Source organism: Myotis daubentonii, chromosome 1 (genome assembly GCF_963259705.1).
Source record: "Myotis daubentonii chromosome 1, mMyoDau2.1, whole genome shotgun sequence".
NCBI classification, from domain to species: Eukaryota; Metazoa; Chordata; class Mammalia; order Chiroptera; family Vespertilionidae; genus Myotis; species Myotis daubentonii.
The window spans coordinates 56,959,893-56,972,240 of record NC_081840.1 but is presented as its reverse complement, the minus strand read 5'-3'; the positions used below and the strand labels follow the sequence as shown (position 1 = coordinate 56,972,240).

The 12,348-nt window shown below is 49.6% G+C and overlaps 1 protein-coding gene across 4 annotated transcripts in view; it reads right to left on the bottom strand.

Moving 5' to 3' along the window:
• GNB5 (G protein subunit beta 5) overlaps positions 1-12,348 on the bottom strand; it is a 47,473-nt gene that overhangs the window by 30,250 nt on the left and 4,875 nt on the right. The window contains exons 2-3 of one of the 4 annotated variants that reach the window (XM_059701103.1): positions 11,893-12,036; positions 5,964-6,075 (exon numbers count right to left, since the gene is read on the bottom strand). In XM_059701103.1, coding sequence (XP_059557086.1) covers positions 5,964-6,075; positions 11,893-12,018 — 238 coding nt within the window. In that variant the 5' untranslated portion in view covers positions 12,019-12,036. Of the gene's footprint in view, positions 1-3,533; positions 3,700-5,963; positions 6,206-11,892; positions 12,037-12,348 lie in introns of those variants that run through there. The other 3 variants (XM_059701128.1, XM_059701120.1, XM_059701112.1) reach the window with 3 other exon arrangements.

Below are 12,348 nucleotides of genomic sequence, written 5' to 3'. Positions count from 1 at the left end.
ACTGCTATGTAGTATTCCTTTTTGTAAATGTACCACAGCTTTTTCTATTCTTTTTTTTAAATTAAATCTTTATTGTTCAGATTATTACATTTGTTCCTCTTTTTTCCCCCCATAACTCCCCTTCTCCCAGTTCCCGCCCCACACTCCGCCCTCACTCCCCACCCACTGTCCTCTTCCATAGGTGCACGATTTTTGTCCAGTCTCTTCCCGAATCTCCCACACCCCTTTCCCCCCCAAGAATAGTCAGTCCATTCCCTTTCTATGTCCCTGATTCTATTATGATCACCAGATTATTTATTCACTTGATTCTTAGATTCACTTGTTGCTAGATGCATATTTGTTGTTCATAATTTGTATCTTTACTTTTCCTTCTTCTTCCTCTTCTTAAAGGATACCTTTCAGCATTTCATATAATACTGGTTTGGTGGTGATGAACTCCTTTAGCTTTTCCTTATCTGTGAAGCTCTTTATCTGACCTTCCATTCTGAATGATAGCTTTGCTGGATAAAGTAATCTTGGTTGTAGGTTCTTGGTATTCATCACTTTGAATATTTCTTGCCATTTCCTTCTGGCCTGCAAAGTTTCTGTTGAGAAATCAGCTGACAGTCGTATGGGTATTCCCTTGTAGGTAACTGAGTTTCTTTCTCTTGCTGCTTTTAAGATTCTCTCTTTGTCTTTTGCTCTTGGAATTTTAATTATGATGTGTCTTGGTGTGGTCCTCTTTGGATTCCTTTTGTTTGGGGTTCTCTGCGCTTCCTGGACCTGTAAGTCTATTTCTTTCACCAGGTGGGGGAAGTTTTCTGTCATTATTTCTTCAAATAGGTTTTCAATATCTTGCTCTCTCTCATCTTCTGGCACCCCTATAATTCTGATGTTGGTAAGCTTGAAGCTGTCCCAGAGGCTCCTTACACTATCTTCGTATTTTCGGATTCTTTTTTCCTTTTGCTTTTCCAGTTGGGTGTTTTTTGCTTCTTCGCGTTTTGAATCTTTGACTTGATTCTTGCACTCCTCTGGTCTGCTGTTGGGTGTCTGTATAATATTCTTTATTTCAGTCAGTGTATGCTTAATTTCTAGTTGATTCTTTATCACAACATCAAGGGTCTCATTAGATTTCTTGAGGATCTCACTACATTTATTGGCGGTCTCACCAGTCTTTTTGAGGGCCTTACTAAGTTTATCGGCAGCTTCTAGACAGTTCTTGAGAGACCTTAAAAGTGTGGTTTTGAGCTCTATATCTTCCATTTCTGACATTTGCGTCCTGTTTCTTTGTCTCTGCATTTTTTTATCTTTTCTTGGTGCACCCCCTAGTGGTCTTTGTGCGCAGTCTTGTAGTTAAGCCTTGATTGTTGTCGGTAATACCAGGGGTGATTTGACCTCCAGGCTAACTGGCTATGAGAGTCAGCTGTGTCTGCAGTGGGAGAGCTTCTGTGCTGGATCTCTAGGGCGGTGCTAATCTAGCCTTTGCCTGAGGCTATCCGGCAAATGGTTCTGCGCAGGGCTTGGGTGGGGCAGGTCCCCGGGGATCTACAGGGCGGGCGGAGCGAGCAGTTATGGCTGCTCTCAGTTCCGTCCCTAGGGGCTCTGCCTCTCAGAGTCCCAGCAATGGCTGCAAACCTCAGAGAGAAAGCTGCCTTCGAGTTCCGACCGAAGCCAGACAGTCCCGCTTCTCCCGTTTGAGTCTGGGTCCCCAGAGACTCGCCCGGATCTGGAGCTGAGAGTCTGAAACTCCCTCCCGATTGAAAACAACAACCGCGCCTTCCGCAGCCAGCCCGCTCCGCATGCACTCCGCACCTTAGTATTTCACTTCAGCACTGCGCCTCCTCTGAGTCTGGGTATGATATTCTCTTTCCTCCTAGTTGTAGAATTTCCACTCAGCCAGCCTTCCTGTGGTTCTGGATGATGTCTGTTCTGTACTTTAGTTATATCTCTGAAGTGGTTGTTCGAGGCAGCAATCTCCGGCGTTAACCTATGCCGCCATCTTGGTTTCTCCCCCACAGCTTTTTTATCCACTCATCTACTGATGGGCACTTGGGCTGTTTCCAGATCTTAGCTATTGTACGTTGCGCTGCTATGAACATAGGGGTGCATACATTCTTTCTGATTGGTATTTCGGGTTTCTTAGGATATATTCCTGGAAGTGGGATCACAGGGTCAAAAGGCAGTTCCATATTTAATTTTTTGAGGAAACTCTCAAATCTTCTTCACCTCTCATCCCTTTGACCTTCAGACAGCATCATTCTGTTGGGCCCTCATCCCCATGTCAGACCCTCAGCCAACATTACATACAGGAAGTGGCTTATGTGGGTGGTCAGGGGGAAGCCAGCCTATATCAAACTCCACAGCCTGAGGCCTCATGCCTCTATCCCTGCCTTTCCCGTTATTCCTCCAGCGCTTCCTGCCCTGGATGTATCTCCTTGTCCCTTCTGCTTGCCTTCTACCATTGGTTAGTGCTTCCTTGCTCGAGTCTAAGGCATTTTAGAGTCATGAGGTTACAGCTTGCAATAGTTTCCCATTGCTGTTGTACTCATTTCTATATAGTGGCTTAAAGCTACATAACTTTATTCTGTTGCATTTCTGGAGGTCAGAAGTCTAAAATGGGCCAGCAGGGCTGCATTCCTTCTGAGGCTGTAGGGGAGAATCCACCCCATGCCTTTTCCATCTGCATTCGTTGGCTTGTGGCCCACATCACTCCAACCTTGTTTCTGTCGTCACATCTCCTTCTTTGACTCTGATCCCCCTCTTTTAAGGACCCTTGTGATTACAGTGGGCCCACCTGTATAATCTAACATAATCTCATCTCAAGATCCTTAACTTACTCATGTCTGCAAAGTCCCTTTTGCCATGTAAGTCACATATTCACAGGGTCCAGGGATTAGGATGCAGATGTCTTTGGAGGGCCTATCACACAGCTCTTAATTAGAAGGGCCCATCTGCTTAAACCTTCCTGTCTTCACCCACTAAACGTTTTCTTCTCCCAACAATCCCCTCCCTCCCTCCCTCTCTCCCTCTCTATTCTCACCCAAGGATATGTTTATTGATTTGAGAGACAGAGAGAGAAACATCCGTTGCCTCCCATACATGCCCCCACCAAGGATCGAACCTGCAACTTAGGTATGTGCCCTGACCAGTAATCGAAGCCAAAGCCTTTGGGTTTACAGGACAATACTCCAACCAGCTGAGCCACCCAGCCAGGGCCAAGCCCATCACTTTGTTTATGAGGCTGGAATCTGGGAAGGATTAGGGGATTTCCTTAAGGTTATGCAGCTACTCTAAGGAAGGATGGGGAGTAGGCACCAGGGTTCAGGCTCCTAGTCCAGCTCTCCTCACCATGCCAGGCCATCTCTCAGAAAGTTGCGATTTACATTAAAAAGGAAAACAAAGTAAATTTGTGTGTGTGTGTATGAAAAGTCAATATTGTGGGTTGGGGGAGGGGAGCAAGTTGCAGAACAGTGTATATAACATGAGCTCTTTAGTTTAATCAAGAGATGCTTGTATGTGCATTAACGTTGTGGCAGAGTTCACGAGAAACTTACCTCTAGAGAGGGACCCCGGGAGTGGGGAAGTAGAGATACTTTTCACTTTAAACCAGTGGTTCTCAACCTTGGCTGCACATTAGAATCACCTGGGAATCTTTTTAAAATCCTGATTTCTGGGCCTCATCCTCTGGAAATTCTGTTTCTTTGTTATGGGGTGGGTTCCCTGTGGAAAAGCCGCATCTTGACTATCTCTCTGCCTTAAGGCAATTTACAAATTCACAGAAGAGGCTGAAAAATATCCCAGCGGGCAGCCTGTACCCGAGTAAGAGAGTTTCTGGAGAACCCCTCTGCACCGAGTGTGGGAAGAGCTCAGGAGATTTATCTCAGTGCAGTGGCAGATGCGATGGCGTGAGCGCACTCCGCCTATACAAGCTTCCTCGGTACACCGGGAAGTGGCAGCGCCCGCCTGAGTAAGCCCCCTAGATCCCCTACATAGTACCCTATCTTTCCTACCATTGGCTGCCCTAAGGATGGTGTAAACTTCTGATTGGTCTGGAATGTTATATATGTCGCTGCACTTAAACAATAAAGTCAGACTGCATCTTGAACCGGTCTCCGGAGTCGGGCATGCTTCGTTAGGACTCCATCGGCCTCACCCCCGCGGGACCCCCTGCCTCAACCGAGCACAAAGGTTCAGCAAAAAAGCTGAAGTGAGGCTGGGCTGGAGCTCTGACTGCCTGCGCTGGAATCCTGACCCCACCACTTTTTAGTTGGGGTCTTTCTTTGCAAGTCCTGTCATCTTTGTGTGACTCGGTTTCCTTATCTGTAAAATGGAGACATCAGACCTACCTCAGAGAACACCATGCTCACAGCATCATCGCTACTGCAGAGTGTACAAAATTGCAAAAAGAAATGGGAAGGCTCTGCCCCATGCCTTCCAATATCCATGCCTTGCTTCTCCCCTGATAACGGAAACCCAGATGTTTGAGGATGGCAACGTGCCCAGTTCAGTGCTCGCTTTCCCAGCCTCCCTTGTAGAAGCCATGTGACCTAGTTCTGGCCAATGATGCACAAGCAAAAATCTGTGGGGAAGAAAGAAAATTTCGGGAGAAGCTTTTGCTAACTTGAAAAAGGAGAAACAGAGGCTGGTAACCAGATTCCCCCTCCTCTCTGTCCTGGATACAGAGGTGATGTCTGGAGCTGTGGCAGCGATATTATAGTCATGGGGCAAATGCCAGTGCTCTGAGGGTGGTGAAGAGAGACAGGAGCGTGGATGGCACCTTGGGCAGCTGAACCAAAGCTGGTGACTGCCTACCCTTGTTCTTGTTATGTAAGAAAAATAACTACCAAGTTGCTTAACTACTTTATTAGGGGTTTATGGTTCATGGTAGCTGCATATAAATGACATAGGGGCTTCGTGTAACTCCTCTTTAAAGAGGCCCCTACCAAAGCATAGCACACTCTAGATTCAGGTCACCTGCTTCTGTCAAGAAACTTTCAAAGAAAGGAATCAGGTGCTATAGGGCCTAGCATGGACCCCATCTTTCTTTCCCACCGAATTTAAAGGGGATGGTACCAAATGCAGATGGCAGGAGCACCATGCGCAGGTGTGCCTGAGGGCACCAAGGGGAGGTCTTGCTCAGCAAAGGGGAGCTGCCACCTTCAGAGCTGAAAAGTCAGAAGAGGCCACTTTCCCAAGCTTGGCCCTGAGCCCAAGCTCTGCTGAGGGCCAACCATATGACAAGGTAAAGAGAAGCTGACCCAGCCCACCTGCTTCCTAATTGCTCACGCAAATAAAATCACAGAGCCGGTCTAAAGGATGGCAGTGGTCAGTAAGGTAAGTTTAAGGCTGCTACTGTCTTGGATGCCAATCAAACCCCATCCAGCCAAAGCTTTTAAAACAGCCACAAATGAACTCAGCGGTAAGCTCCCCCACTTCCCTTCCCCCATCCGGCTCTCCACCCCCAAGGACACGGGGCAGATGGGAAACATGAGCTTTTACATCAGAGTCTGGTTCCGTGTAAAAGCAAAATTGAGAAGACACAACAGTGATGGAGGAGGTCAAAGAATTAAAAATCAAAACAGTTCACCCTAGGCCGCGCCCCCGCGGGCTGACGCGCTCGCACGGCTGACAACACCCCCCGCCCGCTCCGCCGGGGAAGGGCGCGAGGGCGGTCAGTTTGCACCTTCCAGGCAGGTGAGAGGGTGACCGGTCCCGCGATCCTTCCTGGGGAGGCCGGCGGCCAGGGGCTGCTACCCCAGGCGCCCGGCCCGGAGGCGGGCGGGGCTCTGCCAGGTGCCCGGAGCCTCCAGGGGCCGCCGACTCGGCCCGCACACCCACGCGCCCGGGGCGCACGGCCACTCCCCGCCTTCGCCTGGCGCGGGGACACGCGGGACCCGCATCCCGCCCCGGCCCGAGCCGCCCGCACCCTCCTCCTCGCTCCCTCCGCCCGCGTCCCGCGCAGCCCCCGCCCGGCCCGCACTCACGCTCCACGTCGTGCAGCTTGGCCCGCTCCTCCTCCAGTTTGCCCTTGAGGCTCTCGGCCTCGCTCTTCAGCGACGCCAGCGTCTCGTTCTCGTGCAGCCCGTCCGTGGCCATCTTCGCGCGGGGACGCGGCGGGGAGGGAAGCGGAGAGCCCGGGTGCGGGTGAGCTGCCGAGGAGGCCGAGCCGCGGGCGCAGCTCCAGCCGCGTCTCCCGCGCGCGGCCCCGCCCTCCGGCGCTGACGCCGGCGGCTGCGAGCTGGGCTGCGGCGGCCGACCCCTCCCGCCGGCCTCGCGGGTGGACACGGAGCCCCCCCTCCGGGCCCCCGCCCCGCACCTGCTGCGCCCGGCGCAGAGCCCCGGGCAAGGCCTCGGGTAGCGAGGCTGCGCTCTCCGAGCGGGGGAAGCAGGAGTATGGTGCCCATCTTCCCGGTGGGAAAACCGAGACTCGGGGAAGACACGCGACTGGGTGGAGAGTGGAGGGTGGAGGACGCGCAGGGAGTGAGGGCCACGCTGGGATTCCAAGGCCGGACGCCCGGCTCCTGGGAGTCTGCGGAACTCCGGGCCACACAGCCTCCTCCCCGCCCGCCTCCCTCCCGCCTCCCCGCACACATCTCCCCGCCCGGGACGGGACGGGAGGGCTCTTCCTGCAGAGACGGGAGAGGAGAGGGCGCCGCAGATGCCAGGCCTGATCCCGGTAGCTCTGCTGCTCCCCACACAGAGAACCGGAAACTTCCCTCGTTTGTTGACTGCAATATACGCAAATAAAACGAGTTCTGGCTCCCGAGAAGCTCGGGGGTCTTAGCAGGCCCGCTGCTGGTTGTGCTATTGCTTTCTTCGCTGGGGAATTAGTCCCGGGGGAGGGAGGGGCCATGGCACACGGGGCCCAGACCCGGCCTTCTGAGCCCCTGCCCAGGGATCTCACAGTCACTTCGGAGGCAGCTTCCTCCACTTTGCAGTGCGGGGTCGCTCCCAAGGGCGCAGATTTGACACTCAAGCATCCCCCTTCCAGCCCCCCCACAGTGCCAGGCACTGTCCCAAGTGCTCCACGTTAGTAACTCACCACAGTCACCCTGAATGGGTACTCTCATCATTCCCTTTTACAGATGAGGAAACTGAGGCACAGAAAGGTTAAATGATTTGTGTGTTCACACTCCCTGAAAGGCAAAGGCGAGATTTGGGCCCAGGCAGCCTGGCTCCATGCAGTTACCGCTTCAGGGCCAGTGTGGAGGACCCGCCCAGGCTCCTTCCCCTTCCCCTCTCCAGGCCCCTGCCTGTGTGTGTTGTGTACAGACTGGAGGCAGATCACAGTTACACATTCTAAAAGGAAACATCGCCTCTTTGTAGCCCCTCCCTTCCTGAGGAATCCAGCCTGGACTTGCTAGCCTGAGCCCTCTCTAAGAAAAGTTGGGGGTAAATTATATTAATATTTTATAAGAATAAAAGCATAATATGCTAATTAGACCAGACAGCCAAACAACCTTCCGGATGAAGCCACATCGGCAGGGGCGAAGGCAGAGGTGGCAGCCATGGCAGGCAAGGGCTGAGGCAGAGGCAGTTTAGGGGCGAGCAGGCAGGCAAGCAGTTAGGGGTGATCAGGCAGGCAAGCAGAGTGGTTAGGGGCAATCAGGCAGGCAGGCAGGCAGGCAAGCGGTTAGGGATGATCAGGCAGGCGAACAGTTAGGAGCCAGCGGTCCGGATTGCAAGAGGGGTGTCCAACTGCCAGTTTAGGTCCCTGTGGGATTGGGCCTAAATTGGCAGTCAGACATCCCCTGAGGGATTCCGGATTGTGAGAGTGTGCAGGCCGAGCTGAGGGATGCCCCCTTCCCCCCCCCCCCCCCGGCAGTGCACAAATTCATGCACCAGGCCTCTAGTCTATAATAAACATATTAGGTGCTCAGTTAATGTTAGTTTGTTAAATGGATGTGTGGCAGAATATATAAATATATAAAGTGTAATTAAGTAAAATATCAAGTGTATACAATGTTTAAATGTTTTAGATACATTCACCTATTTATAGATCTGTTTCAAGAGTTTGCAGAGCAAAGGTTAAGAGCATGGGTTCTATCTAGGTCAGACTACCCAGGGGCCAATCCTGGCTGTGTGACTGTGGGCGATTTATTTAATTTTTCTGTGTTTCAGGCTCATCTGTGAGTGGGGATGACACCCTCCTCAGGGGGTCCTCATGAGTTTGACATGCTTGAGCATTCTGAGCAATGTGTGGTACACAGTACTTGCTTGCTATTATTATTATTTTTTAAATGAACATTTTTTTTATTGTCTGAAGTTTTACATATGTCTCCTTTTCCCCCAATTGACCCCCTCCCCTATCCCTTCCCAGCCCGGGCAAGCCCCCACCGCCCCAGTGTCTGTGTCCATTGGTTATGCTAATATGCATGCATGCAAGTCCTTTGGGTGCTCTCTAACCGCCCCCCCCTTCCCCTACCATTTGTCTCTAGACCGATCTATTCTTGTTCATCAAATTATGTTGATCATTACGTCCCACATATGAGTGAGATCATGTGATATTTATCTTTCTCCGACTGGCTTATTTCGCTTGCTTGCTTGCTTGCTTGCTTGCTATTATTGTTAAGGCTGCCTGTACACTGGAACAATTCATGTGAAGTAATTTAAATGAGGAGGAGACACTAGTTCCTGGACACTTCTCACAAGGGTCACCTCAGAAGGTCTGGGAAAAGCAGCACCCTCTCCCCCCTCTCCGGCTGGCACCTCCTGGCCCCGGTGGGATGTGTGCGTTTGCCCGGCTGTGAAGACCTGGGATGAGCTGTGCTTCACGCTGGTGTGCGACCGCCTCTGGAGGCTCTCTGGGTGAGAGAAATCCCAGCCCTCTTCCAGTCTGGGAAGCCTACCAGACTTTTACTAGTAATAGTTGGAAAGTGCTTTCCTGTACTTTGGCTTTAGCTGCTTCTTTACAAAGTGGAGCAGCTGGAGATCTGCTACATTGCAACAGTGGTGGAGACACAGGGTCGCCCCTGTTCATGAAAAGGGCCCACTGGGGGCTGTCCACACACTCCCAAACACTCGGATAAAGCGTAGCTGTCAGTCGCCACCGTGGAGAACAGTATGACGTTCCCTCAAAAAACTAAAAGTGGAACTCCCATTGGACCCAGTGATCCCACTTCTAGGAATATATCCCAAGAAATCAGAAACACCAATCAATCACAAAGGATATATGTACCCCTATATTCATAGCAGCACAGTTCACCATAGCTAAGATCTGGAAACAGCCTAAGTGCCCATCAGCAGATGAGTGGATTAGAAAACTGTAGTACATCTACACAATGGAATACTACGCCGCTATAAAAAAGAAGGAACTTTTACCATTTGCAATAGCATGGATGTAACTGTAGAGCATTATGCTAAGCGAGATAAGCCAGTCAGAGAAAGATGAATATCACATGACCTCACTCATTTATGGAACATAATGAACAACATAAACTGATAAAAACAGAGACAGAGAATCATCAATCAGAATGTCAAACCTCAGAGGGAAGGTAGGGGAGGCTGGGGGTAAGGGGGAGAGATCAACCAAAGGACTTGTATGCATGCATATAAGCCTAACCAATGGACACAGACACCAGGGGGTGAGGGCATGAGTGGGGGGGGGTAATGAGGGGATAAGGACACATATGTAATACCTTAATCAATAAAGAAATTAAAAGTAAAAAAAAATAAAAGGTAGCTGTCATCATCTGGATGTCTCCTCAGCCAAAGGAGGCTGCCTGACTGTCTGGGAACCCCAAGTGCTTATGATGGTGAGAGCTGGTACAGCCCCTGCAGACTATCTCCAGGCAGGGCCTCTGAGCTGGGAAGAACCTATGAGGCCACAGATTACTTGACCACTGGGATTTTGGGCTCCTTCTGTCCACAGAGAAAGTTGTTTTAAAAACAGAAGAGCTAGCCCTAGCTGGTTTGGCTCAGTGGATAGAATGGCAGTCTGTGGACTGGAGAGTCCCAGGTTCGATTCCAATCAAGGGCACATTCCTGGGTTGTGGGCCGACCCCCAATAGGGGGAATGCAGGAAGTAGTGGTCAATTCTCTCTCATCGCTGATGTTTCTATCTCTCTTTCCCTCTCCCTTCCCCTCTGAAATCAATAAAAATATACATTTTTAAAACTGAAAAATAAATAACAGAAGAGCTAGATTAATAAATAGCACTGTTCCAGGGTGGGAGCGCGGCCACCAGAAAGCAGGCTTATTTTCAGATTTGAATGTCCTCAGTTTGACAATTTGCAGAGCCAAGTTTAGAACATAGTGTGCTGCAGGTAGGAGCCTATTGCCCTGGGCCTGAACTCTGTGACATCAGGATTACTAAACTGCACCCAGCCTGTGTGCCCCGCTGTGTGCCTCCCTGTGTGCCATTTACTTTATGGGAATAATTTTTTAAAGCACTGTCAGGGGTTATAATACAAGCTGGAGGATGAATACTGCCATTTCCTCTTTAGTTAGATAAAATGTAAAAGTCACCTTTCTTCTCTTTTTGATAAAAGGTTTCTTAAATTCTATATATATAAAAGCCTAATATGCTAAGTGTCTAACCGATTGGTCAACCACTCAACCAGTTGCTATGACGTACACTGACCACCAGGGGGCAGACACTCCAACTGGTAGGTTAGCTTGCTGCTGGGGTCTGGCCAATCGGGACTGGGCAAGATGGTCTGGACACGCCCTGAAGCCAGCCTCCCTTGGTCCCTCCCCGGCCTCTAAAATATTTCTTCTAATTTCCTTTCAATGTACACAAATTCGTGCACTGAGCCTCTAGTGTGTTAATAATTGAGGATTTCCTGTTGGCTTTGGGGAAAGAGTGCTTTACCACTTTTGACCAGGTGGGGGCTCTGCTGGGCTCAGCCAGGCTATAGAGCAGAGCTTTGCAAATCCTCTGAGATAGGTCTAATTCCTAGGGCTTCAGTCATGCTCTGGACTTTTTTTTTTTTTTTCCCCCCTGCAAGATCTGAATACAGATCTTCCATAATTAAAGATCTGAATACAAGACCTGTGCATAGCCACCTCTGGTGAGGATTGATTTTATGTACTTTGGGGAAAATGCCAGGATTTATGTTTAGTCTCTAGCCCTCGCTGAAGGCTTGGGTTTTAGGTCCAAGGAGCACTTTTCCTTCAGCTTAACTGTGCTCATTACTGCGGCCCTGTGTGGTTCAGTCTCAGCAGAGCTGTTCCCAGGGGCAGAGGGCACAGGACCTTTGGAAAGGTGCTCCCAAGCTGTTGATTTGCCAGTGTCCCTTTTAGCTTGGCTGCTAACCAAGAAGACTAATAGACAACAGAAAAGAAGCCTTAGCTCTAAAAAAGCGTACCGGCTAAAACACTGAAACATTTATTGGCCACTTCCTGTGCTGGGTACTGTTTAAAATACTTTATCAGGTGAACTCGTTTAATACTCACAATGCCCTATGGCAGTGGTTCTCAACCTTCTGGCCCTTTAAATACAGTTCCTCATGTTGTGACCCAACCATAAAATTATTTTCGTTGCTACTTCATAACTGTAATGTTGCTACTGTTATGAATCCTAATGTAAATATCTGATATGCAGGATGGTCTTAAGCGACCCCTGTGAAAGGGTCGTTCGACTGCCAAAGGGGTCGCGACCCACAGGTTGAGAACCGCTGCCCTATGGGCTAGCTGTTATTGTTCCTATTTTACAGGTGGGAAAATAGACCTTCTCAGAGAGGTGAGTTTGTTGATTCACAACCACCAAGGAACAGAACTAGGATTGAACCCGGGGAGGCAGAGACCGTCCACACCCTCCCGATGCTGCACTGCCTTACCCAGCCTGGCGGTGCTGAAAACGTTTGTGTGTGTACACTGATTCTGTGGCAACTCGTCTGTCACAGACCCGCACATTAGACATTGTGTTAAGGCAGGTAACTAGTTAAAAAATTTTTTTTAAGTTACACTCACAATTTCTGCACATGTTGAGCAGTAGTTGAGCTGTTGAGATTTCTTGAAAACTGGTCTCAGAGCCCTTTGTTTGAAACATTTGTCACAGGAGCCAAATACATTAACTAGAAAGGTCTGATCACACATCTTTAACACGAGATGAAGCTGAAAGAGAGAGAGAAGGGATGTGTGTGAGAAAAGCCAACAGAAAACGCTGTTTTAAAGCTCAGACCTCTACACTGGGATAAAGTATCTGCAGTTAATCCGTAACCTTTGATTTATTACAACGTGTGGGGTCAACACCAACTCACTCATCTGATCAGTAAGCATCTGACAATAGGTCTTCTGAGCTTAGGTTTAACTGGTTGTTTTGGCAGCTTGCAGACATGGACACAATTAATCTTTGCAGCACAATATTAATTCTGTGGGGCTCAACATGGAAAGCATTGTTGTAATGAATAGTATAATCTGAATTTA